At 32.4% G+C, this 24834-nt stretch overlaps 1 protein-coding gene across 1 annotated transcript; it reads left to right on the forward strand.

Annotated features, from left to right (window-relative positions):
• Nucleotides 1–400: 400 nt before the first annotated feature.
• Nucleotides 401–22914, forward strand: LOC127946334 (activin receptor type-2B). Its single transcript, XM_052542845.1, has 10 exons — nucleotides 401–868; nucleotides 13982–14189; nucleotides 16359–16465; nucleotides 17778–17926; nucleotides 18020–18163; nucleotides 18275–18418; nucleotides 19270–19403; nucleotides 19489–19742; nucleotides 20705–20835; nucleotides 22037–22914. Exons 1-10 carry the CDS (start codon nucleotides 817–819, stop codon nucleotides 22226–22228), a joined length of 1515 nt encoding a protein of 504 aa, XP_052398805.1. The 5' UTR covers nucleotides 401–816; the 3' UTR covers nucleotides 22229–22914.
• Nucleotides 22915–24834: the final 1920 nt, after the last annotated feature.

The following is a 24834-nucleotide window of genomic DNA, read 5'->3' on the forward strand; positions in this document are numbered from 1 at the left end:
ACACTGCATAACAAAAATAAAGCCAGTTTTAGTAAAAACGAAGTACTTTCCTATTCATATTTGCACAGAATACCGCAGTGTTGTCTGTAAAACAGTCGTGCTGTGTGTGTATTTGTGTAAATAGTGTAGTATGAGCATATGGACTCAAAAGCTTTGCATTTCTCTCTTTGTGTTTCAACATCCGGGTTTCCCTGCGGCGAAATTCCCAACCCTACTACGGCCAGACCACGCCTCCTGAATATTAATTAGACCGCGATGACGTTCCTCGCCAACCTTCCGGGATCGTCCAGTCACGCAAGTGATTTAATATTCATGAGCTAGGCCTTCTCGGCAAGGCTGACCAATCAGAGCGTAGGCGTCACGTTGCTTAGTTAATATTCATGAGCCAAGCCTTCGTCCTAGTAGAACGGGAAAATTGGTTTCCCTGCTGGATGCGCTTCGCTTTCCGAAGCCATTTTGGACTCAGTTCAGTTCCGTGGATGTCAGAATCGAACCCTGTCCTGCCATTCTCGCTCTTGCACGGGAAATGCTTCACACACGAACGGGATTTGGATGGAAATCGCCGGTTATTTTTGCACCGGAAGGCGCTTCTCTTGGAATAGCCGCTTTTCCTGATGGATTTGTGCATGTGTTAAAGTTTGATTAAAGCCCGATCGGTGGGTGGACATCAGGCCGACGGTCACTCGCGCTCTTGTGTGTGTTTGTGTGTGTGTGTGCATATGTGTGTGTGTGTTTCCCCGATCGTTTTAAATGTGTGCAAAGGAGAAAACCCTGAAAAGGAGAACACCCGGGGTGTTTTTGTGTCACTAGAGGAATATGTTCGCTTCCTGGCCGACTTTTGCACTTCTTCTGGGAACTTTCAGTGCAGGTGAGCGCTCTTTTATTCTTCTTGGGTGAGATGTGCATTGGTTTTTTCAGATGTTCTTAACTTATATAATAATGCATTTGCTGAAACGACATGTGTTTGCATTAAGAATCATGTTTACAACAGGTTTTGGTGAATATTTATACATGCATTTGAAATATTGACGTGTTTGCGTCATTTGCAGATGTAGTGCTCACATTCATTCATAACTATCCTGAGCCAGCCTTCAGTGCAAAGATTTTTGATTTTTTACACAGTTGTATTTACGAATTAACTCATGCATGGTCAAATATTTGTCTAAATAATTTTTGCATTCATATTTTGCAGAATGCATTCATTAAGTGATATGTATCATACTATTGGAGATAGGGACACAATGTTTCCTTTTCAGGACAGAATTCCTCATAATGCATTAAAATATTTTTTTACATTCAGGATCTGTTTGTACTCGGAAAATCATCATAACTTAATATTTTCAATTAAAACCCATATTGCATCTGATAAACAGCTTCGCTTAAGAATGTGAAAAAAGTTATGAATGTTGCAATGTTACTATTGCATTTACCCCTTTTTTATTAAATGCAAAATTAGAAATCCTTTGAAATGTTAAATTACTCCTGCATAAATAATATATATGTAAATATAATGTTATTTGATGTGTATAAAAACATGTAATCTTAAAATTACCAGCATTACCCCATTGGAATGATTTCAATTGCATTCATCTCAAGTTATGGAAACGATATGTTTATTTCTAACAATACAGAGTCAAAACTAAATCAGTTTTACTCCGAGAAGTTTTCAAACGAAGTAATTTCATTTTATTTGCATGAACTTTTAACTCTCAGATGAAAAAAGTGGTCTACCGTCTTTTAAAAGAAGGACAACAAATTGTCAGGGTTGAATTTTCCTCCAAAACCTCAAGAACTTCAATTTAGGCTTGACCGCATTGGTTTGCAAGAGTGAAAAAAGGTTTGAAAGCAGCTTTAGAGATGTATGTATAAATATATAATCATTCAGTGTTTTAGCTTCTCCTTCTGAAGGTGAATTGTGTTTCTGTCATTGGCGACAGGCTTGTTGAATGTGTGTGCGATGCCGTGAGGGCTCATTAGTGTGTGTGTGTGTGTGTGTGTGTGTTGTGTAATAGTCTTCTCGTAGAGCATTCCAAGATTCCCAGGCGGAGCACACGGTGCCATAAAAAGAAAAGCAGGGTGGTGTGGCGCTGAAACAGCCTTCTATTGGTGGAAACAAATTACACCGATGCTCCGTGTCTGGTGGGTTTTGTGTGTTTGAACGGTGGGGTGTGTGTCGGGGTGGGTCGGGGGGAGGGGGTTGCTGGTGACTGGAATACCTCCCTGGACTGAAATGACCACCGTAGAGTCCGTCAGCGCTCCAATCATCAGTGCAGAAAGCTGTGGACGATTATCCAGAGGGAAATACGGCCGATTGCATGCTTTGATATGGATGTGAGCTGTGGTGCATGGGTGGGGGGGCTGGGCGAGAGAGAGAGTGAGAGAGAGTGAGAGAGAGTGAGAGAGATTGACTACGTTTACATGCAGCCAATAACCCGTTCGAAACCGGGATATTAGCAATAACCCGGTCGCACACGGCCATGTAAACACCGGCAAAAACCCGGATATGCTCGGGATATTATACCTGGGGTACCCCTTTTCTAACCCGAATATTTGGTCTTGTAAACGCGTTTCGGCATATCCCCATCAAAATGTGTGTTCTAGTTCTAGTTTTGTTCAAGGAATCTTGGTCTTTTGAGTCTTTGGATACAGGGAGAAGAATCGGAAATGACGCATATTGCGTCTTACGTCCAGACGCTAACCGTGCGTCGCCGTTTACATAGTGACCTTAACCCGACCATAACCCGAATTTTAACAGCATGTAAACGTTGTCAGTGAGAGTGAGAGAGTGAGAGAGTGTGAGAGAGTGAGTGAGAGTGAGAGAGAGAGTGAGAGAGAGAGAGTGAGAGGGGGAGTGTGTGAGAGAGAGAGAGAGTGAGAGAGTGAGAGAGAGAGAGAGTGAGAGAGTGAGAGTGAGAGAGAGTGAGAGAGTGAGTGAGTGAGAGTGAGAGTGAGACAGAGAGTGAGAGAGAGTTTTTTTTTGGGGGGGAGGGGCTGTGAGAAATGGAGGATGGTCACCTGAATCAAGAACTTGGATTTAAAGCAACCGTTTGTGTTTTTCTCACATGTTTACTAAGTCAATCATTAGCACCAGAATCAGAAAGAGCTTTATTGCCAATTATGTTTTTAATGCTCTATAGAAAGTTTATATTTGTGTAGAATCCGATACATGCATACACTGTTAAAAAAGCAAGGACATAATCCATATTTTTCAGTTTATGGGAAGAAATGTGAATTGTTATAAAACCCATGTTTGCCAAATGTAATCTTAACTAGTCAAACACAGTTGTCTGAACAAACAATTTAATATTGAACAATATTGAAGAATTAAGGGTTTGTGAGTTACCAGCATGCATTGCAGCATGAATAAACGGTGTGATGACTGTTATAAGATTATTGTTTGGCTGTTTGCTGAGAGTATTTAAACTTGTACTATCGTTTTCTCATCTCATTATTGCGTTAGTTATTTTGTTTTTGTTTTTATGTTAAGAAACCATTGGAATCACTGAGAGAACTTGTTGCATTGAATTTGTAAGATTTCTCACCAACTCCTTGCATAATGTTTACTGTGTCGGATAAAATTTAATGATTGCATTTAAGCAGAGTCCATGCAATCTAAATGTACATTTGTTAATGAATCGGTCAACAGGCAATGCCAATAATATCTAAAATGTCAAAAATTGTCTGGTTTATCAATCATCTGTGGTAATTACCAAAGATTTTCATTGGGATGCAACTTTTCCATTTGGGAGCGTGTCAAATATGTGGAAGTTAGCAGTAGTTGAATTTTCATTTTCAATGCATGTGTTGTTTGGGGTATAAAGGCAGATTGTGTTCTGTTTTATTTGAGTCCATTAAACATAGTTTGTGATTATGTAAAACAGCCAAGTGCATGTTGAGAGCATTGCATTGTCTTTATAGGAATCTGTTAGCATCAGTTTTACACAGAAAGCAACGTCTGCTAGACCCTCGACGATCTCTCTCGTGTTTGGTGCTTTGTTTCATCTCAGATCTTTGCATTAGGAAGTGAAATATTCTCCAACCACAGAGATGGGATGCTGGGATTTGCTCAAATTGGCAATAATTGACTCTTGGCTCTGGACGTTGAGCGTTGTTGAATTCATGAATGTGTGTTTTCCTCTTGACTTTCAATCGGTTGCAGATACTCGAAACCCACGGTTCAGGTCCGAGCTGATTTGATAAATGAAGACAGAATGTCTTCGGCCGTCCAGATTATTACCCACAGTGCACAACATAAAGTGATTTCGCGCCGCGTTTCAATGATGCAGACGATCAATATTAGCAATAACAGAGATTTATTTAAAAGCATGGGTTTCACTGCAGAAACTATTGGACGGTAGTTTTTGAACCCTTTGTAAAAGCTTGTACTTGGATTTGGAAATGATTTCAAGCAATGGTGGATCATCCCCAACAGAAATGATTGACTGTGCCAATGATTAAAAATAATCAAGAAATTGCTTTTTTGTGTTGTTTAAGTCTGGAATTTAAAAGAAGAACCAACTAGATTTGGCGTTAATAGTTATGATGCCTGGCTTGGCAAATAGCAATAATTGTGTCAGAGGTTTATAATCAATAGTGTTTTTTTGGTATGTCAGCATTTGTGTGTGTGTTGAAAAAGATATTTGCTTTTGCTGGATGCATTTCTTCGACAGCACTTGTGAACTTTACTTTTCAAGGTCTTTAGTGAATGATCTATCGGTTTTATTCAGGGCATGTTTGTGTTTGGTATTTTTTCTGTGTTATCTTATGGATAATCGATCTGCAATGCTTACTCAATGATTTGGGGACTCCTGGGAATAAAGGAAAGCCAGCTTGCTGTATTTCAGGCCTTATTTGATATTTATATTAGGTGTTATTTGTATATATTTATGTGCATGCATGAAGTCCAATGTGAGCTTAAAAAGATAAACCTTTATTATTGAGTTAAAGAATTAAAACGTTGAAGGCTGAATGACTGTGATGCTCGTGTGGTTGTTCTCTGAGGGATGTTTCCAGGGTCTCGTGTTTCATTCGGATGATCAGAGTCCAATGAGTGTCATTTACACGTGTGTAATTGCAAATGAAATGCTTGCTTGCTTGGCAAGTCTCGGCTAATTTCCCAGGTTTGTTATTGTTGCAGATTTCATTATTTTGTTAAATGAGGCAATGGTGTTTGCGGTTGCAGGCACATGCTGCAGAAACTCTTCTCTGTTCTCGTCGTGCCGTTTGTTTACATGCACAGATAACTCTTATCCGGACCGTGCCGCATGGCCGGGATATCGCAGGTAAACAGTGATATTCCTCAGGTCTTATCTCTCGCACGGGGCTCGTTGTAGATCACATGCAGCGCTCGTGAACACGCAGAAGGTTCGGTTTAGTGTGAGGTTTGTTTAGCACAAATATTCCACCACATTACTGGGTCATGTATGTTTACAGTGCAACGGACTGTGTTTGGGGCCCTATGAAAGCAGTTTGTATTTTTTCCTAAATTCACTTTTTTTTTTTTTCAAAATTCTTTTTTTTTTTCAGTAAAAAATTTTCTCGATTCTGTTTTTTTCTGTTTTAATTTTTCCAGACTCCTTTATAATAAGTCTAATTATTTTAATTTTAATAATTAATTAGGTTAAATATTACAATTAATTAATTTTTTTTTTTTTTACAAGAATTACGTTTAGGGCCCTATGAAATGTTTTATTTTTTTCCTCACCATTTTTTTTTTATTGTTACGAAATTCTGTGTTTTAGCCTGTCTGATCATTTAAATGCATAAAACAACTGAATTTAATACTTTTTTTCTTAATGTAGCCTTATGAATTTTTTTCCCCTTTAGAAATTAAGTTTTTTCTCGTTATCAAATGAACGCATAAAACATTAATTTCATAAATCTTTAAAAGCAAACTTTATATTCTTTGGGAAACAAAGGGGATTTACTATTAAAATTAAAACATGGAAGAAATGTGTGATTTAATCCTTAAAAATAATGTTTGTTTCATTTTAGTGATAATAGTAGGCTATGTACATTCCACTGATAAACTGTAATAGGCACAATGTCTTCAAATTAAACCGGACTTTTATTTTGACAGGTTGCTGTGAATACCTTTTACAGTTCTGTGCATGTGATGTGAGGCTAGTTTTACTCAAATCAAACTGAAAAGTGACTCTCAGAGCAGTTCTAGTTGTTAAATGAGACGCCAGACGCTGAATTTACGTGTTTTTAGTGATAATCCCGCTAAATAAGTGAACTTATATAATACTCTAGCTTACTAGTTAAACTGAGTTATGACTGAAAATGACATGTTTTCAATACCAATACCTAGACTTCGATACCGTTTCTTGAACAATACTTGTTTTCAATACCAATGCAAGCACTGTTTAGGTGATTTAATGATGTTAAACAGATGCTAGGCAAAATGTTTGAATAGTTTGTAGCAGCTTTCAACCGTAATATGATATAGTGAGCTCCCAGATGTATGTGTGCCAGTGTGTTTGTTTCCTGAAGGTGTTCTGACCTCTGTGATCACTCAAAGCTGTTGGTGTTTCCACCTGAGAGAGCAGATTAATGAGCAGACGTCTCTTCCTCGATGTGAGGAGTCATTATTGGGGTGTTTGAGATGGAGATGGGGCAGATGCTTCCTCGGCGCTCCAGATGGAGGAATGTGTGGATAATCCTGACTCCCAGGCTCCTCTCGTGACCTCTTCGTCTCCGTCCTGACATCCAGCTGTCGCCAGACATCAGCGGCCCTAAGCGGTTCAATCCTGCCTCGAGCGTCCAGGAAAGAGAGAGTAAAAATATCTCACGCTGGAAGAGTTTGTGAAATGCATACTGATAGCCAGAGATGGGAAGTGGAAGGAATTTCATGATTCTGGTTCGGATTTCATGAATTATTAAGTTTCCCTGATGATTGTTTTAGGGTTTCTGAAGAAGCAACAGCAAGAATTGATCCTAATTACAGTAAAAAAAAAAAAAAAACACAATTTCAAATTTTCTTCTTCACATTTTTTTCAGTAAGGTTGTAAACGTGTTTGTTGTAACCTTTTTTCTTTTTTTTATTAAGTTGGCTAATAATTTACAATTTGATTTAAATACATTTTTATGTTTCCAACATTTGAAAACACTTTTTTTTTTTTGAGTAAAAGATTAGTTAAATAATTTAAAGACATTTTAAAACTTTTTAACAAAGTGTGTGTGTGTATATATATATATATATATATATATATATATAAATATATAATTGCAAATATATTTTACATTTTTAAAACATTTATTTTGAAGCATTTTAAACTATTTTTGTTTATTTGTTTTAATTTACAAATTTATGTATATATTTAGAAACATTGTAAACTTTTTTTAAACTTTTTTTCTTTTACACTTTTAAACATTTTTAAACTCATTTTAATGTTTTGTTTTAAAAATTAAACGTTTTTTTTTTTTTTTTTTTTTTACAAATTACACGTTAAAACAAATTTTTTGTTTGACCTCAGTTCATGTTAACTATTACATTGACTAACAATAATTAATACTTGTGCAGCATTTATTAATCTTGGTTAATGTTAATTTTGGTTAATACAATTTTTTAACAATAAACAATAGTAAATGCACATTAACCAAGATGAGTAGATTTAAATGGTTAATTTGTCGCTGCAGAAGCTTCTCATTGGTTATAGCTCAGTTTTTCCCCTCTTAACTGATTTTAATACAGTCATCCATTCGAGTCAGATTCGTAGTTTGTGTGTCTTTGGTTGGAGGTCGTATCCAAAGCGTCGCTCAAATCAACAGAATAATTAGTCTGGAGTGTGGTTTGCAGTCATTGTTGCTGTGACTCTGTGAGAAAAGGCTGAGACGGTGTGTGACGTGGATCTCGGGGTGAAGGGGGCCGCACTTTTGTCATGTAAAACCCAGCAGTGACCACCTGTCGAGCGGAGGCCTGTCAATGACCACCAGAGCGTGGGAACGTCTTTCTCCGAGCCTCTAGAGACAAGCTGCCATTTATTTATTTTAGCATGACAAAATTCAATATTTGGCCTGAACTTGTTGCCATTGTTAGTCAAAGGATTGGATGCTGGTTAAAAAGGCCACAGATTGCCAAAGAAGGATGAATGAAAGTCAGGCGTAATCATTTAGACTTGACTTGCATTGTAGTAAATAGAGTTTAATTAATGTTCGCGGTCTATTGCGAATGATTCATCAGTGTGTGTTTTTCTAAAGTACAAAAAAGTTTCATAATATAATCCTGCGTTGAATATTCTAGCGTTATTATTGCATTTATTCTGCTGACGATATAACAGATGTATGCATTTAGCAGACTCTTTTATCCAAAGCGACTTACAGTGCATTCAGGCTAATGTTTTTAACCTAACGTGCTACCTGGGAATCGAACCCGCAACCTAGCGCTGCTAACGCGGTTGAGCTACAGGAACGCTATAAAATGAGGGAATATTGTGTATAATGCAGGAGGCCTATATTTAGGTTATAAAGACAGTAAGCCAATTTCACTCCGTTTTTCGCCTACTTTCAGACGTTTCAGAAAGTTTTGGATTGACAAATGCAATGCAAGATTGAATCCAAAGATGCAACGATTGACTGTGATTTAAATATGGAAACAGACATAACAATATATATGATCTTGCAAACTAGATTATCTATGTAATGTTTAATGCATTTCTTTGCTCTTCATGTTTTTCAAAGAGCTTATTTTTTTTAAAGGAAAATGGCATTTAAAAAAAAAAACAATTGTTATATTTTTATATTGGTATGGTGGTACATTTTAAGTAAATATTTTAAATGTAACTTATTGTTAATTTGGTAAAATTAACCAAGTAACACATTAAATTAAACATTATTTTTTCTTTTTCTTGTAAAACGTACTCTAATAATCTTTGTTTTATAGATAACTTAATATTTTTTTCTAAGTTTCTATATTATTATTATTTTTTTTTACATTTTGCATTTAATCATTAATTATTTTATTAACAATTTAATTAATGATTCTTTTAGTAAAGTGTTTTCTTTAAGTTTGCTGTGGTTCTGAAGATTTTTCAAGAGCCAATGCAAAAATATTGAGATGTATATAAAAAATCGTCAAGATATATATTGAATATTGTCAAAAATTTGTATTGTTTTTGTCCCATCCATTGCATGGTCATGGAATAGTTCACCCACGAATCATACTTTTGAACTGGTTCTTTTTCATGATCTAGATGAACCAATTCACCAAATCAAATTTGTGTCTCGAAGTTACTCAATCAAAACCGATGCCTGACACTCAATATTGTATGTTGTTGTTTTTTTTTCTTTGATTTCGCTAATGAAAATAGTTGCAGCATAACATTTTAGCATCTCGGCGCAACACTGCAGTGAATCAGTTTCTCAACGAATCATCTGAGTCAGTGATTCAATGATCCATTCATAAAAACTGTTGCTTTTCTGTTTCTACATGAATCAGCTGTTTTGAATGAATCATTTGAATGAATGATTCATTAATAAATCACTCATTAAGACAGGACTTGCTGCCACCTACTGGAAGTTTACTTATTTATCCCTGATGGGTCTAAACCAACACAAACACACACTCAGTGAAATTTACTTTAATTATCGTTATCAAAAATACCCCAGTATATTTTGAGATATAATTTTCTCTCATTATTACACACCTCTAGTTTCTTGCACAAGCCGATCGTTTTGCTTCATAAGACAATAATATAAAGTCAATAGCCACGGGCCTGAATGTGCTTTTTTTGGCTCTCAAATACAAGTATCCATTGACTTCCATTACATGAATCACAATTCAGCAATTCAGTTTCAGCTAAAAATCTGTTCTACTGAAGAAAAGAAGTTCTCCATCGGCTGATGTTTGGATTCATCTGACCTACTTACAAACTCCCTCACAAATCCCTGTCGTCTGGGAACAAATCAAGTCCTTCTTTAAACCCTGAACAAGTTTGTGTTTGAAGGGAAGGAAGCCGTGTTTCATTCTCTTCCTCGAAATCAAACATCAGACCTGCTTTGTTTTTATTGCGATCTGGTCTGATTATGATTGTCATTATTACTTGAGGTTTGTGTTTCTCGCCAGCTGCTATAAATAGATCAGGAGCGTCACCGTGTTGGTGTCGAAATGGACGCTTGCACATGACTGAGTAAAGAGCGTTTTATTTGTCTTTTGTGAAGGCGTTTTAATGGCAATCAGGTTGTTCCTCTCACCAAATTTGACAAGTTTTTATAAAACAAGAAACTGGATGTTATGCATTGTGAAGATGCTTTTATCCAAAGCGAATTACAAAATAGGAGCAAAAATCATCAAGGGGGCCAACAATATTCGTAATATGCAGCGTCATATCTATTAGACAAAAAGATGCTTTGTTAAATGGGTTGGTAATTTGATTAATTCTTCTTCAAAAAAAGTTTGCTGTGACTGGGAAAAATAATTAGGAATTCAGCCGTTCTGATTCCATGCTTCTTTATGATTTCATTAATGGTTCTTTAAGTACTTTTGGAGCGTTTTGTTCTTTTCTTTTAAGTTTATTTTGTTGTAGTGCTACAGATTCGTTACTGGAAACAACGCCAGAGAATTTCAACTCCATTTAGTGTCGTTAATTACCCATGTGTCATTAATATTATCCTGCTCCAGAATATTTTAAAATAAGAACCGACTCCGTTTCAAATCCTTGCAAAGTCACTGAATTTCAACAAGGTTGTGCAATTTTAAACACATTTTTATGAATAAATAGTTTTTTTTCTTAAATAACAATTCACAAGTAACATTTTTTTATTTAAAAAAATTCACATTTTTTGTAACAATTAAAAAAAAAAAAAGAAACGTTTTAAACACTTTTTTTCTAAACACATTTTTTTTTATGTTTAGTTACAATTTACGTAACTAAATTTGAAGTTTTATGTTTTCGTCTAGTAACAATTTGCAACAAATTTGTAACTACAAGTTGTTAAAAAGTTATCAAACAAAAAATGCGAACTTTATTTGATTTTAAACTCTCTTGTATTTTTAAACTAATTTAAAAGTAACAATTTACAACAAGGTTGTTCAGTTTTAAACACTTTCATAAAACGGTTTTAAATAAGTACCATGTTTTTTGGTAAGGACAGTCCTTTAAACACATTTTAGAGTTCCTAATAATTATCATAGTACATGAATTATACATAAACAGTACATAAATTGATTAAACGAGAGCATGCCGTGAAAGTAATGAATGCAATGCAAGTAGCTTTGGATAAAAGCCTCTGATAACTGCATTAATGTAAATGCAGTACTGAATCCGAGCAGACACGTGTGTGCTAATCGCAGACATGTTTTTAGCATGTGTTGTGTGCAGTAGTGAGTATTGACTGTCTGTGGCTCATATTTATCTCAAAACACTCATGTTCAGGTGTTTTGGCCATCAGATGCACTCACACACACACATCTGGACTCAAATGCAATGCAAGTGTTGTTTGGGGCATTGAGGGTTTTGTAATGCAAAGGAATCTCCATCTTCAGCGTGTGTTTGGACTCTTAATTCACTAAATGGATCTTCTTGGAAGAAAGTGAGGTATAAATGAAACGGATTGCAGTTGAGAGATGTGTGTTATCGCTGTGAATCATGTCTGAATAATAATAAGCACATCAGTTCAGTCTTTATTCCAGCCGTACTCTACATTGATCTGACTCCAGGGAAAACTTTCTCTTTCCATCATGATTCAGTTTAATGGCCGGCTACGTTTCAGATTGCAGTTCGTTTAAAAAGAAATGCGGTGCCAGAATATGAATTATGTATCAGTGCATGCTTCATTTTTGCATTTTGGGATTTTGACAACTGTATTTTTATCCACTTGTAGTTGTTTGGCAATTCATTATCGTTTATTTTTTACAAATATTAATTCTAAAAATTATATTGATATTCTTAAGCTATTCATTATTTTCCTATTATATATTTATTAAAAAATGTTTTTAATAATTGTAATATTATTTATTAAATTAATGATTATTTAATTACCTATTGAAAATATTTTTGTGTATGAGCTTTTATAAAATTTGTTATTATTTTCCATTTTAAAAACATTTTATTTACATTTTCTATATCTTACATTATCAAACATTATGAAACCATTTTAGCTGACAGGTTAACTAGATAATAATATTTGATATTAAATAAAAACAATATGTTATTTAAATTATCTAATTCCTTATTTTAGTATTATGAATTGCAATTTTAGTATATATTTAATATAGTATTAATGTTCATTTTTATCTATCAAATGTTTTTTTTATTTTATATAGTTTTCATTTTCTATATCTTAATTTGTCAAACATTTATAAAAAAATGTAACATTCTAGTTAACTACATGGTAATAATTCAAATTAAATTAAACAATAAACATTTTATTACACCGAATATTATTTTCTAAATTATATTTAATTTGAATTTAATTATTGTTTACATTTAATATTATTGTTGTAATATAATGCAATGATATAAAATTAATATTATATATTTAATAAAGTATTTTTATCTTTATCAAATGTTTATTCATTTGTTTTGTTTACTCTATATTTGATATAGTTTTTCATGTTAAAATGTTTGATTTATCTATATCTTATATTATCAAGCAGTAAACCTGTTCTTGTCCGAGTCATGAAACAGGCCCAAGTCCTCTTCCTAAACTAAATCAGAGATGCCCAAACCATATATGTGACACTGAAGCACAAAAGCAGTGTTAGTAGTGAAGGTTTATTTCTATCAACAGCCAACAATACGCACATGGGTCAAAGTTATACAATTTTCTTTCATGCCAAAAATGATTAGGATATTAAGTAAAGATCATGTTCCATGAAGATATTTTGTAGATTTCCTTTTTTAAATATATAAAAACTTTTTTGATCAGTAATATACATTGCTAAGAACTTCATTTGAACAACTTTAAAGATGATTTTCTCAATATTTAGATTTTTTTTGCTTCCTCAGATTCCAGGTTTTCAAATAGTTGTATCTCAGAAATCATGATTTTCAAACACTGAATTCATGTTCAGTTCGTCTGTAGTTTGACTTCCTGTCACTTTCAAAACATTGATCTGTTTGTTTGAGTTGCCTGGGCAATGATGTGAGTTTGGGGCGGGGCTACCTGTTGGACTGACCAATGAGATTACATTTCTTTGAATTTAATGTATTTAATAAGTTTAAGTAGACAATTATTGAGAAAATGCAAATGTTATCAATGTTATGTATATGTTTTGTATATATATATTATATAATAATAATAACAATAATAATAATAATAATAATAATAATAATGTATTAATAAAGTAATGGTATTTTGATAATTAATTTTGATCTATATTTAATAAATGAAAAGTAATAATAATAGTAATAAGTAAAGAATTGAGAATCAGCTAATGTTATCAATATTTTTATCATGTTTTAAATTTTAGATATAATTAATTTTAATGAATTTAAATGTATATATTTAATAATAGAAAATGAATATAATAATTTATATATATTCAATATATGTAAATATACACATTCAATATATTTAATAGCAGTAATGGTGGTTTATTATTTAATTAAATTGAGAATTGAGGAACAGCAAACATCAGTAATATTTTTAAAATATGTTTTATATTTTCTGTCCATATTTATTAATAATATTTGTTTAAATATTTAATAACAAAAATGTGTGTGTGTGTGTGTGTGTGTGTGTGTGTGTGTGTATATATATATATATATATATATATATATATATATATATATATATATATATATATATATATATATATATATATATATATATATATTATTATTCAATATTTATATGTATGTAAAATCGCAAATGTTATCAATAGGCAAATAGGCAATAATAATAATAATTATATTTGCATAATGTATTTTCTAGTATAATCATGATAATGCGTTTTAATAGTAAGACTAATAATGTTATTGTTTGTGTTTGCTCAGTGTTTCTGCGGTCAGTAAAGCCGTGTCTCTGTGTTCTTCAGGCCCCAGTCATGCCGAGGTGGAGACGCACGAGTGTTTGTACTTCAACATTAACTGGGAGGTGGAGAAGACGAACCGCAGCGGCGTGGAGCGCTGTGAGGGAGACAAGGACAAGCGCTCGCACTGCTACGCCTCGTGGAGGAACAGCTCGGGCAGCATCCAGCTCGTCAAGAAGGGATGCTGGTTAGACGACTTCAACTGCTACGACAGGTCAGTGCTAAGACGCTAACACTAGACATTAGTGATGTAACCATCAACCACGAGCCGGCTGAAATCCATATGTCTGTGGGGAACGTACTGTCTTTACAACAGTTTCATTTCATCGTGCCTCTGTATAAAGCATATTAAAGTTCATTAGTGCAGCGCTGGTTTGTTTACAGCGGTAACCATAGAAACACTGTATCATTGCTGTTCATAAGTGCAGTAAAAGTAAAAAATAAAGTGTGTAAATAAAAAAATTATAAATAAAACGTCTAAATATTTCAAATGAAATATATAAAAATGTTAAGAACTATAGTAGTATTTAAATTATACTAAAATAACACTGCAATAACATTAATAATAATAATAATAATAATAAGGTCTTATTCTTATTTATTATTAATATTATATTTAATATTAATTGTTCTTCTGCTTTCCATTAATTTTAGATATACAAATTTTTATTTTAATATAAATCTTTTAACTCCTATATATTTATATATATATATATATTTATATTTATATTTATTTATATATATATATATTTTTTTTTTTTTTTACACAGTAATTATGTATTTATTTATTTTTTTTTACTGGTTTTATCCTTATATAACAATTTTATTCTGCACTTTCATTCATTTTAGATATAATTTATTTTTATTATAATTAATTTCTTTATTTATTCCATTTGTTTGTTCCACTTTAAAGAAATTAAATTTTTCAAAATTCTAATTATTATTTTTGTATTCCATTTTTGTTCTGCTTTTCAGGAGTTAAATTAAATTAAATTAAATTTTTGCATTTTGCAGACGCTTTGATTCAAATCAACTTAGTGCATTCAGTCTATCACTTTTTACCTATCATGTGTTCCCGGGGAATCGAACCCACAACCTTACGCTTGATCACACAATGCTCTACCAAATGCTATGCACCATTATTTAACTTCGAGTTTAAACACATTTCATGCACCGTAGGGGAAAATAAACATGTCATGATGCTTAAGAAATAAAATTAAGAATAAAAAATGTAAAAATAAAATATATTAAAAACATACAGATCCAGATATGTTGTCACTATGTCTGATATATAAATAGGTATATGATTTTAAAGGTGTGATGATGTTGTTGTTGCAGGTCTGTGTTCACAGAGACACAGAGACTGATGATCAGCACAATCTGCTCTCGCTCTTTCTCTCTTTTGTGTGTCACTCCGTTACTGACCTGCTCTCTTTCAATGTGTTTCACTGACGAACTCGAAATCTGTTCCTACTGTACTCATAAATCAAGAACAAACATCCCAACTTCACCTCCACATTCAGCACAAACTCTCAAGAGAAACAAAGATAATGTTTTGCATAAAGATAATGATGATCTTTTTGGCCCTTTTAGGATTTTTCATCATCATTACACACATTGTCATTTTTGTATCGCCAAATTATTTTAGTTTTTGCATTTCATAAACTCATTTAGACATTTCAGAGCAAATATAATGCTGAAACTTAAACTATAATATAATCAATAATTATAATAGTAATAAACTTTCCAGATGTTCTGGTTGTTAATTTTAATTTAAATAGTATTAATTTATTTAAATATAATTCATATGTATAATCTATTTATTTTAATGCATTTATAACTTATTAATATTTTATTTTATTTGGTATGTTTTATTGAATTAATTTTAAATTGTATTTATTCAGTGTGTGTTAATTTATTATTAGTTATTTGTTTTTTAAACAAATTTAATTGTCATGTAGTCATTAGGATATTTCGGAAAAATTAAATGTTGACTAGTATTTATTTATTGACAATAAAAGTTAATTATAGTTAAATAATTTATTTATTTATTTATTTTAATACATATTACTTTAATTTATAATTTATTTTAATATTTAAAAATGTAGATGCTTCTTTTTAATAGTAATTAGTTTTCATTGTTTTAATAGTAAAGTTATTAATTTATTTTAATATTAGTCAATCATTGCCAGGGTGCTTCTGGATGTTTTTAGGTAACACCATGTACATTTTTTATTCTTCAACCTCGTGAAGTGTCTTGTTTCCCATCGTAAACCTTTAATATGTTGTTGAAGATATGTTGGTTAGCGCTGAAGCAGACGAGAGATGGTGAAGTGTTTTCCAGATGTTTGACCGTGTGTGTGTGTGTGTGTGTGTGTCTCAGACAGGAGTGTGTGGCCACCGAGGAGAATCCTCAGGTGTTCTTCTGCTGCTGTGAAGGTGACTTCTGTAACGAGAGGTTCACACACCTGCCTGACATCACTGGACCAGGTGAGAGTCAACCAATCAGAAACCTCCTCAGTGCTGCGCTTCACACTGAACAGTGACGGCTAATGCATTAATGGCATTTATTATTAAAATTAATTAACTTCGGTATTTGTACGTTTTGATTTATTATTTATTTATTTATTTATAAACTTTTTGTTTACTTTTGTTTGTGATCAGGTATATTATTTATATGTATTTTTTACGCATTTATTTTATTTATATATCTTCATTTGTAGTTGTTTTTAATGAGTGCATTCTTTTATGTATCCTTTTCTTATCATTTATTATTTTTTTGTTTTATTTTTTATTTTAATGGTATACATAATATATGTGAATTAGTTAATTTTTTTGTGTTCATATCCATTAATCTTTTGTCAATTTTACTATTTGTATACATTGTGTACATTTTGTATTATTTATTAATTTTTCCTTTTTATTTTTAGTAATTTTATTATTATTTTATTAACTTTTCTCTATTTATAAGTAATTTATTAATTATGTATAATTTCAATATATATTTATTTGTTTTATATTTTTATTATATTTTTACATTTGTTTTTGGTTTACTTTATTGATACATTTTTATGAACTTATTTTATTTAATTGTGTATATATTTATAGTCATAACTTTTTGTCATTTTAAAATATTTAGTTATTTTGTATTTTATTTCAGTGTATTTGTTTAATTAGCATTTTTTATTATTTATTAATTTTATGTATTTTTATTATTTATATATTTTTAGTAATTGTAATATTTTTTTTATTTACCTATTTTCTATTTATTTTAAGTACTTTATTTATGTATAATTACAATATATATTTATTTGTTTTATATTTTTATAATTTTTTTGTACATTTTAATGGTTGGTTTATTTTATTGATACATTTTTTCTGAACTTATTTCATTTAATTGTATATATTCGTAGTCATTAATTTTTGTCATTTTAAAATATTGAGTTAAATTTCTATTTTTATTTACATTTATTTGTTTAATTAGCATTCTGATTTTTTTATTATTATTTTTTGTGCAATTTATTATTTGTGTATATTTTCAATATATATTTGTTTTATTTTTTATTATTCTTTACATTTATTTTATTTATAATTAATTTATGTACTTATGTTTTATGTATATATATATATGTGTGTGTTTGTGTGTGTGTGTGTGTGTATGTATGTATAGTTATAGTAAATGTGTATTTATTTATTTGAATGAACTCATTAAACCTGATGTCCGAGTGAGATCTGTGTGTTGTGTGGTGCGCTGCTGATGTGACAGAAGGGTGTTGTTGTTGTTGTTGTTGTCTCTGGTCAGTGCTGGAGTCTCCTCCGTCCGCTCCGCTGCTGCTGATCGTGTTGGTTTACTCTCTGCTGCCCGTCACGATGCTCTCCATGCTGCTGCTGCTGGGCTTCTGGATGTACCGGCACCGCAAGCCTCCGTACGGACACGTGGACCTCAGCGAGGTCTGTCTGTGTGTCTCACGGGTCTCTGATGTGGTCCAGCTGTGTGTGCTTCTGTGGCTCCATCTAGTGCCGTGTTCTGTGTTCTGTGTTCAGGATCCGAGTCCGTCTCCTCCGTCTCCGCTGCTGACTCTGAAGCCTCTTCAGCTGCTGGAGGTTAAAGCTCGAGGACGCTTCGGCCAAGTCTGGAGAGCTCAGATGATGAATGAATGCGTAGCTGTGAAGATCTTCCCCATTCAGGTCCGCAATCATTTCATGTTGTGTTTGAGGGAAACAAATGCATTAACTGCCTGTTTATTTCAGTAGATGAATGTGTGTGTGTGTGTGTGTGTGTGTGTGTGTGATCTTCAGGACAAGCAGTCGTGGCAGAACGAGCGGGACATGTTCTCCACGCCGGGCATGAAGCACGAGAACCTGCTGCGCTACATCGGAGCCGAGAGACGCGGAGCAAACCTGGAGACGGAGTTCTGGCTCATCACCGAGTTTCATGAGCGGGTGAGGGTCAAAGGTCATCACACTTCAGCCAAACGTACACAAAACTGGACTGATAGATACAGAGAAACAAAAAATAATATAAATCTGTTTTTTTGTCATATTTATACAAAAATAAACTAATTTAATTTAAAATTAAAGCTATTTAGAATTTTAAAATAATAATAAAATTAAAAACTGAAATAAACAACAACAAAAAAAAAAAACCTAAATAGCCATTAAAAATAAAATAAAAACACAACAAAATTACTAAAAAATTCTCTAAAGGTAAACTAAAAATAGTACTAAAATCTAAAACTCTAAATACTAAAATGTATGAATTAGACATAAATATAATACATTGGATAAGCGATATATTAGATTAAGTAGGTTTAAAAAAAATAGTATTATGCTTTATATTAAAATAACTCTAAACAAAAAATTAACAACTAAATTAAATGAATAACTTATGTAGACTTTTTTAAAAAAATGCTAAAATAAACATGACAAGAACAATAAAATTAATTCAATTTTAAATCAAATTAAAATGAAACTGGTATATAATAATATCGCGCAGATAGTTCCGCTCCTTGACTCTGATTGGCTGAGCTGCGTTCAAAGCTGTTGTAAATTACAAAGTAACAGTCACCTTTGTTTACTTCTGTGTGTTGCTCGGCAACCACTTTGTTGCACCCACAGCTGTTTCTGAGGAGCTACATTGTTTGGTGGAAGAATACTGTGTTTATTAATATCATTACACTTTATTTGCTCAGTTTTATTTAGCGAAACCTTACTACGTATATGGAATAACCGTTTTCTAAAAGCAGTAATTACTGCTCTGTTAGAGTAAGTGTTTGTGCTGTGTCGACTGTCAGGGCTCTCTGACGGATCATCTGAAGGGGAACGTGCTGAGCTGGACGGATCTGTGTCACATCGCCGAGACCATGGCCTGTGGTCTGGCGTATCTTCACGAGGACGTGCCTCGCTCCAAACCAGCCATCGCTCACAGGTGAGCTTCACACACACACACACACACACACACACACACACACACACACTGAGAGTCAGCGAGGTGTAACTGCATCCGTCCACAGAGACTTCAAGAGCAGGAACGTGCTGCTGAAGAGCGACCTGAGCGCGGTGCTCGGGGATCTGGGGCTGGCGGTGCGCTTCGAGCCGGGGACGCCGCCGGGGGACACACACGGTCAGGTCGGGACGCGCAGATACATGGCTCCGGAGGTGCTGGAGGGGGCCATCAACTTCCAGAGGGACTCCTTCCTGAGGATAGACATGTACGCCATGGGCCTGGTGCTGTGGGAGCTGGTGTCTCGCTGCAGAGCTGCTGACGGTGAGAGGAAGTGATGAAACAGCTGCTTCCTGTCAGACACCCAACTCTGACACCATAAAAAAAAAAAAAAAAAAAATTAGATATAACTTTTTTTTTTTTTTTTTTTTACATATTATTACATATTTTACATATCACAAATATTTTTATAATTTTCATTTTTTTTTTTTTTATGTTGGATTTGAAAAATATTTACTTTTAAAATATTAAAAAGGTTGAAAATTTAAAGTAGAAATCTGTTTTTTTGCACTTGAAAGCATGGGTTATAGTAGTAGCATTGAGAGACTAATAGTTTTGAATGCGTTTTTATTTTAATATTTTCCATTTTTATTTTAGTTAAAAATGTAGTAATTTTCTTTGTGTGTGTGTGTGTGTGTATATATATATATATATATATATAGAGAGAGAGAGAGAGAGAGAGAGAGAGAGAGAGAGAGAATTTATTTTTAAAAAAATTGTTTTAATCAAGTTGACATTGAATTTTATATAAAATCTTTTTGTTTGTGTGAAAATAGTTTTTTTGTAATTTGTGTATATATATAAATATATTTTATATTTATATATATATATATATATACTAACTGTTGTGTTTTTATAGCTTTATTTTTTTTTCGTAATATATTCCTATATATTTTTATTTATTTATTTTTTACTTAAGTTTTACTTAAGTTTTACATGTAATTTAGTGAATTTTTTTTCAGTTAAATTTTTTTTTTTAATGATTTTAATTTACATTTTAATTATATTAACCCTGCTTCTAAGTTGTGAATTTCATAAAGATTATACTGTTTTAACATCGTCTCTTAAACTGCATTCCGTCTATTAAATATCTTAAATTTTGTTGTCCATCAATGACGAACTACTTCAATTAGTGGAAAAGTGTATCCATTGTATCTGACCAATCCGAGACAGTTCTGAGCATGTAAGCTCCGCCCCCTTTCCAGCTGTGTGCTGTGTTCCCTCAGGTCCTGTAGACGAGTACATGCTGCCGTTTGAGGAGGAGATCGGCCAGCATCCGTCTCTGGAGGATCTTCAGGATGCGGTGGTTCATAAGAAGATGCGGCCGGCGTTTAAGGACTGCTGGCTCAAACATTCAGTGAGTGATGCGCTCTGTGGAGGTTTTTAGTGAATTTGTGCACATAATTTGACACAAATATATGTATATATTTTTATTTATTTATTTATTTATTTATTTATTATTATGTTTTTTTTAACACATTTTTTTTAACACATTTTTATAAACTACATACTTTGATTATAATACAATATTTTATTCTTCCAAACATAAAAATAATAATAAACCAGATGCATAAAATTCACTATAATTTCCAGAGTAAAGGCACCATTACCTAAACATTGACTTAAGGTTTACAAACAAGTTTTATAATTATATACAATAAATAAATAAAACATTGCGATAAACAAATAATAAATCACTTTATTATTTACACATTTAAAAAATATATAAAGCTTGCTTCTTATTCTAATACACATGTCATTGTAAATTGCAGATATGTTCTGCCTCTTTGATGATTTGTTTTGTAAATACAATATATATATGTATATATATGTATGTCAATTTGATATATTATATTATTACATATTTTACATATCACAAATATTTTTATAATTTTCATTTTTTTTTTTTTTTTTTTTTGTAAAATATTAAAAAGGTTGAAAATGTAAAAGTAGAAATCTGAATTTGTGAACTTGAAAGCATGGGTTATAGTAGTAGCATTGAGAGTTTTAATAGTTTTGAATGCGTTTTTATTTTAATATTTTCCATTTTTATTTTAGTTAAAAATGTAGTAATTTTCTTTGTGTTTATGATGATTTGTTTTGTTCCTCATTTGTAAATTGCTTTTGATAAAAATGTCTGTGGAATGCATAAATATAATTTTTTTTTTTTTATTGAATTAATATTTAAATTTAGTGTGGTGAAAATTGTCTGGGAAATTTTTTTTTTAAAATAATTTGTTTTTTAATTATTATTGTTATTTAAATTTTTAAATGTATAAACTGAAGGATAAAAATCTAAAATATTAGAGAACTTAAAAGTAGTGTTATTTTAGTATAATTTTACTTTTATTAATTTTCATTAAATATATATAGTTAAAAAAATATATAATTTTCTTGTGCTTTTGTAAAATAAAATGTATATATTTTTTTCTCTATAGTTTGTTCATCCAGCTAAAAAGCTGTTGCTTTAGCCACTAACTGTAATAAGTCTGTCCATCTATTTATATATATATATATACTTGTATTAAGCACGGTTAAGAGAGCGGTGCTGTGTGCAGGGTCTGGCGCAGATGTGCGAGACGATCGAGGAGTGCTGGGATCACGACGCCGAGGCGAGGTTATCAGCCGGATGCGTGGAGGAGCGAATCTCTCAGATCCGCCGGCTGACGAGCATCACTACCTCAGACCTGCTTTCTACAGTCACCTCGCTCACAAACGTGGACCTGTCGCCCAAAGAGTCCCGCATCTGACCCTCGGAGAACCTCAAACCACATTACAGCCGCTGCTATCCTATCCCAACATGTTTCACTTTATTATGATTATGATTGTCATCGTTGTTTTCTCATGGGATCAGTAACTACCAGCACACCTCTCTACTGTATTTTTATCATCCTGAAGACTTTTAAACACACATTCAGGAGCCGACAAATGAATGCTGACCTCCACTTTTCCAGTTCTGCCGATTCCGTTGATTTTCCTCGTTTTTCTTCTGGGTTTTTTTGAAGATCCAACAGTGTTCTGCAAATCCTGCGAGGATCATTTTGACTGTTACACATGCAACACTTTTTTTTATCTATCTCTCTTTCTTTCTGAAAGTGTGCTATTCAGAAATACATAAAACGTGTCTTTTACGGAACTGACGGGTGTTGAAAGACGACTGGACTGATTCCTTTCTTGCGTTTCGGTTTTATTGAGTGATGACTGTGAAGTTGGTTGGTTTTTATCGATGGCTGGAAACTCTTGCATGTGGAAATCTTTCTCAGGGATCCAGTATCAAGTGCTCCATGACTGCCTTTCCCACGTCAGAGAGAAATACAGCGGTGCCCTGATGAATCTAACACTAAACATGCAAGACCTGTGTGTGTGTGTGTGTGTGTGTGATGCTGAGAGTTTACTGAAAATTGATAAAAAGACCATAAAAAGTGTTGAAATTTTATCTCTTGTACTTTAGTTTCTCTTGTGATAATGCAACATGTGTTTTGGGCGTCCAGAGTGAAGGGTGAAATTCTGGGTCAAAACACTTTGAAATCGAAGAAAAAAAAAGAAGAAATAATATTTATCGTAAAAAAAATAAATAAAAATAAAAGCTTTTTAGGAGCATTAAGATTTTTTATTTTTAATTTGTAGCAATATTATTAAGCACATTTTCCCTCAAATTCTTATGACCGTTATTAAATGTATTATTTTGTGTTATTCTGGTTATTCTCAGTGTTTATTTTATTAGTGTAATGAATTAATTAAGACGGGGAGTCCCATAATTTTACCCATAATTCTCATGACCATTATGCATTCAGATGCTTTTATTTATTTATTATTATTATTATTATTTTAAATAGTAATGTTTTATTAAATAATGTTGACTAAATAAATTCTTATATAATAATTTATGCTGATTTCTATTTATTTTTTAGTTTTTTTATTTTTTTTTTATTATAATTTATAGGTAGTAGCTACAACAAATATTAAATGATATATAAAAACTTTAAATATATATGATAAATATATATACATATTTAATAAACTTTAAATATATATGATTATTATTATAATTTTAGCTGTTATTTATGATGTTTCTAATTATCACTGCAATATAATAATTTATGCTTAATTTAATAATAATAAAAGAAAAGAAAATCAGTTCAGATAGCCCAACAAATACTGAAATAATCTATAAAAAAATATAAATGGGATTTATTTTTTTTTTTTTTATTGTTTTTTTTATTATAAGATAATTTGGGGGGAAAGTGCTTAATTGTTATGGAAATATTAAACAATGTAAAAAATCGAAATACCCAAATTTAAATACCCATATTTTTTTCTTCTTTGACTTGAAGCTGTAATAAGACCCGTTTTTGTGCGATTCACCCGGGACGTGTTTGGTTTCATGTGTTTTGGTCGGGTCCCTTCATGTATTACCTCTTTCTAACAGGGACCAAATCTGAGATCTGACCTCCAACGATATTGAGACTTCAGTTTGGGGATAAAAATTGGATTCTGACCAGGTGACGTTTGACTCGATAGCAATGACAAAAAACACAGGAACGATATTTATTTTGTCTTGAAAGTGGCTTCATGTGCCATAGTTCAAGAGTGAATTTCCACATTGTTTGGAAGTTGTGATATGTTCTGTTTCTTCTCCGTAAAGTTTATCCTCAGATGTCACCAGACGTTCAAAAGTCTTCCGAGACGAATGAGCGCAACTCTAAACAATAAAATTAGTGAAAGGACAAAAAAAATACGAGATAGATCATGAACCACAGAACACCTCAGACCAGAAATACCTCAGATTTTCTACGTGTTTGACTTCTGTTGTATATTTTGTTAGTTGTGTTGACTTGTAGTAAGTATATTTTGATGTAAGTTGGCTTTTATGATTAGGGAAGCCGTTTGGAGACAGAAAAAAAGAAATGCTACTCACTTGTGTTGTATAAACGAGAGAAACCCTTGATGTAAATAGCTGTAAACAGTTGAAGAATCGTGCCGAAAAATGACCTTCTTCCTGTCTCTGACTTCACGGGACACTGAACCTTAAACGTGTGGCGTTTCTTCCAAACATTTGATTGTATTTCCCCATTTTTACTTGCACAATTTTTTTATATTCCCCTCATGCGATGTTATGAAGCCGAAGCTCGTTCAAAAGAAACCATAAAAGGATTAAGGTTCATCCAAAGTCATCATTTACTCATCCTCAAGTTATTAAAATATATTATGACTTTAGTTATTTGAATATTTAATATATTGAATTTATTTTAAAGACCTACTAGTTGCCAGTAGACATTTACTTCAATTCCTCAAAAAGTTTTACTCCTATCTTATTTTGAGAATTAAAGAGTTGACTGTAGCCATTGACTTCCAT

This window comes from Carassius gibelio, chromosome A24 (assembly GCF_023724105.1).
Source record: "Carassius gibelio isolate Cgi1373 ecotype wild population from Czech Republic chromosome A24, carGib1.2-hapl.c, whole genome shotgun sequence".
Lineage (NCBI taxonomy): Eukaryota > Metazoa > Chordata > Actinopteri > Cypriniformes > Cyprinidae > Carassius > Carassius gibelio.

Bases quoted from the DNA above. Each gene is read 5' to 3' on its own strand.
- LOC127946334 (XM_052542845.1), top strand. From the start codon at position 817: ATGTTCGCTTCCTGGCCGACTTTTGCACTTCTTCTGGGAACTTTCAGT. The intron at 869-13,981 runs GTGAGCGCTCTT...TGTGTTCTTCAG, and splicing joins TCTGGGAACTTTCAGTGCAG to GCCCCAGTCATGCCGAGGTG. The intron at 19,743-20,704 runs GTGAGAGGAAGT...GTGTTCCCTCAG, and splicing joins TCGCTGCAGAGCTGCTGACG to GTCCTGTAGACGAGTACATG.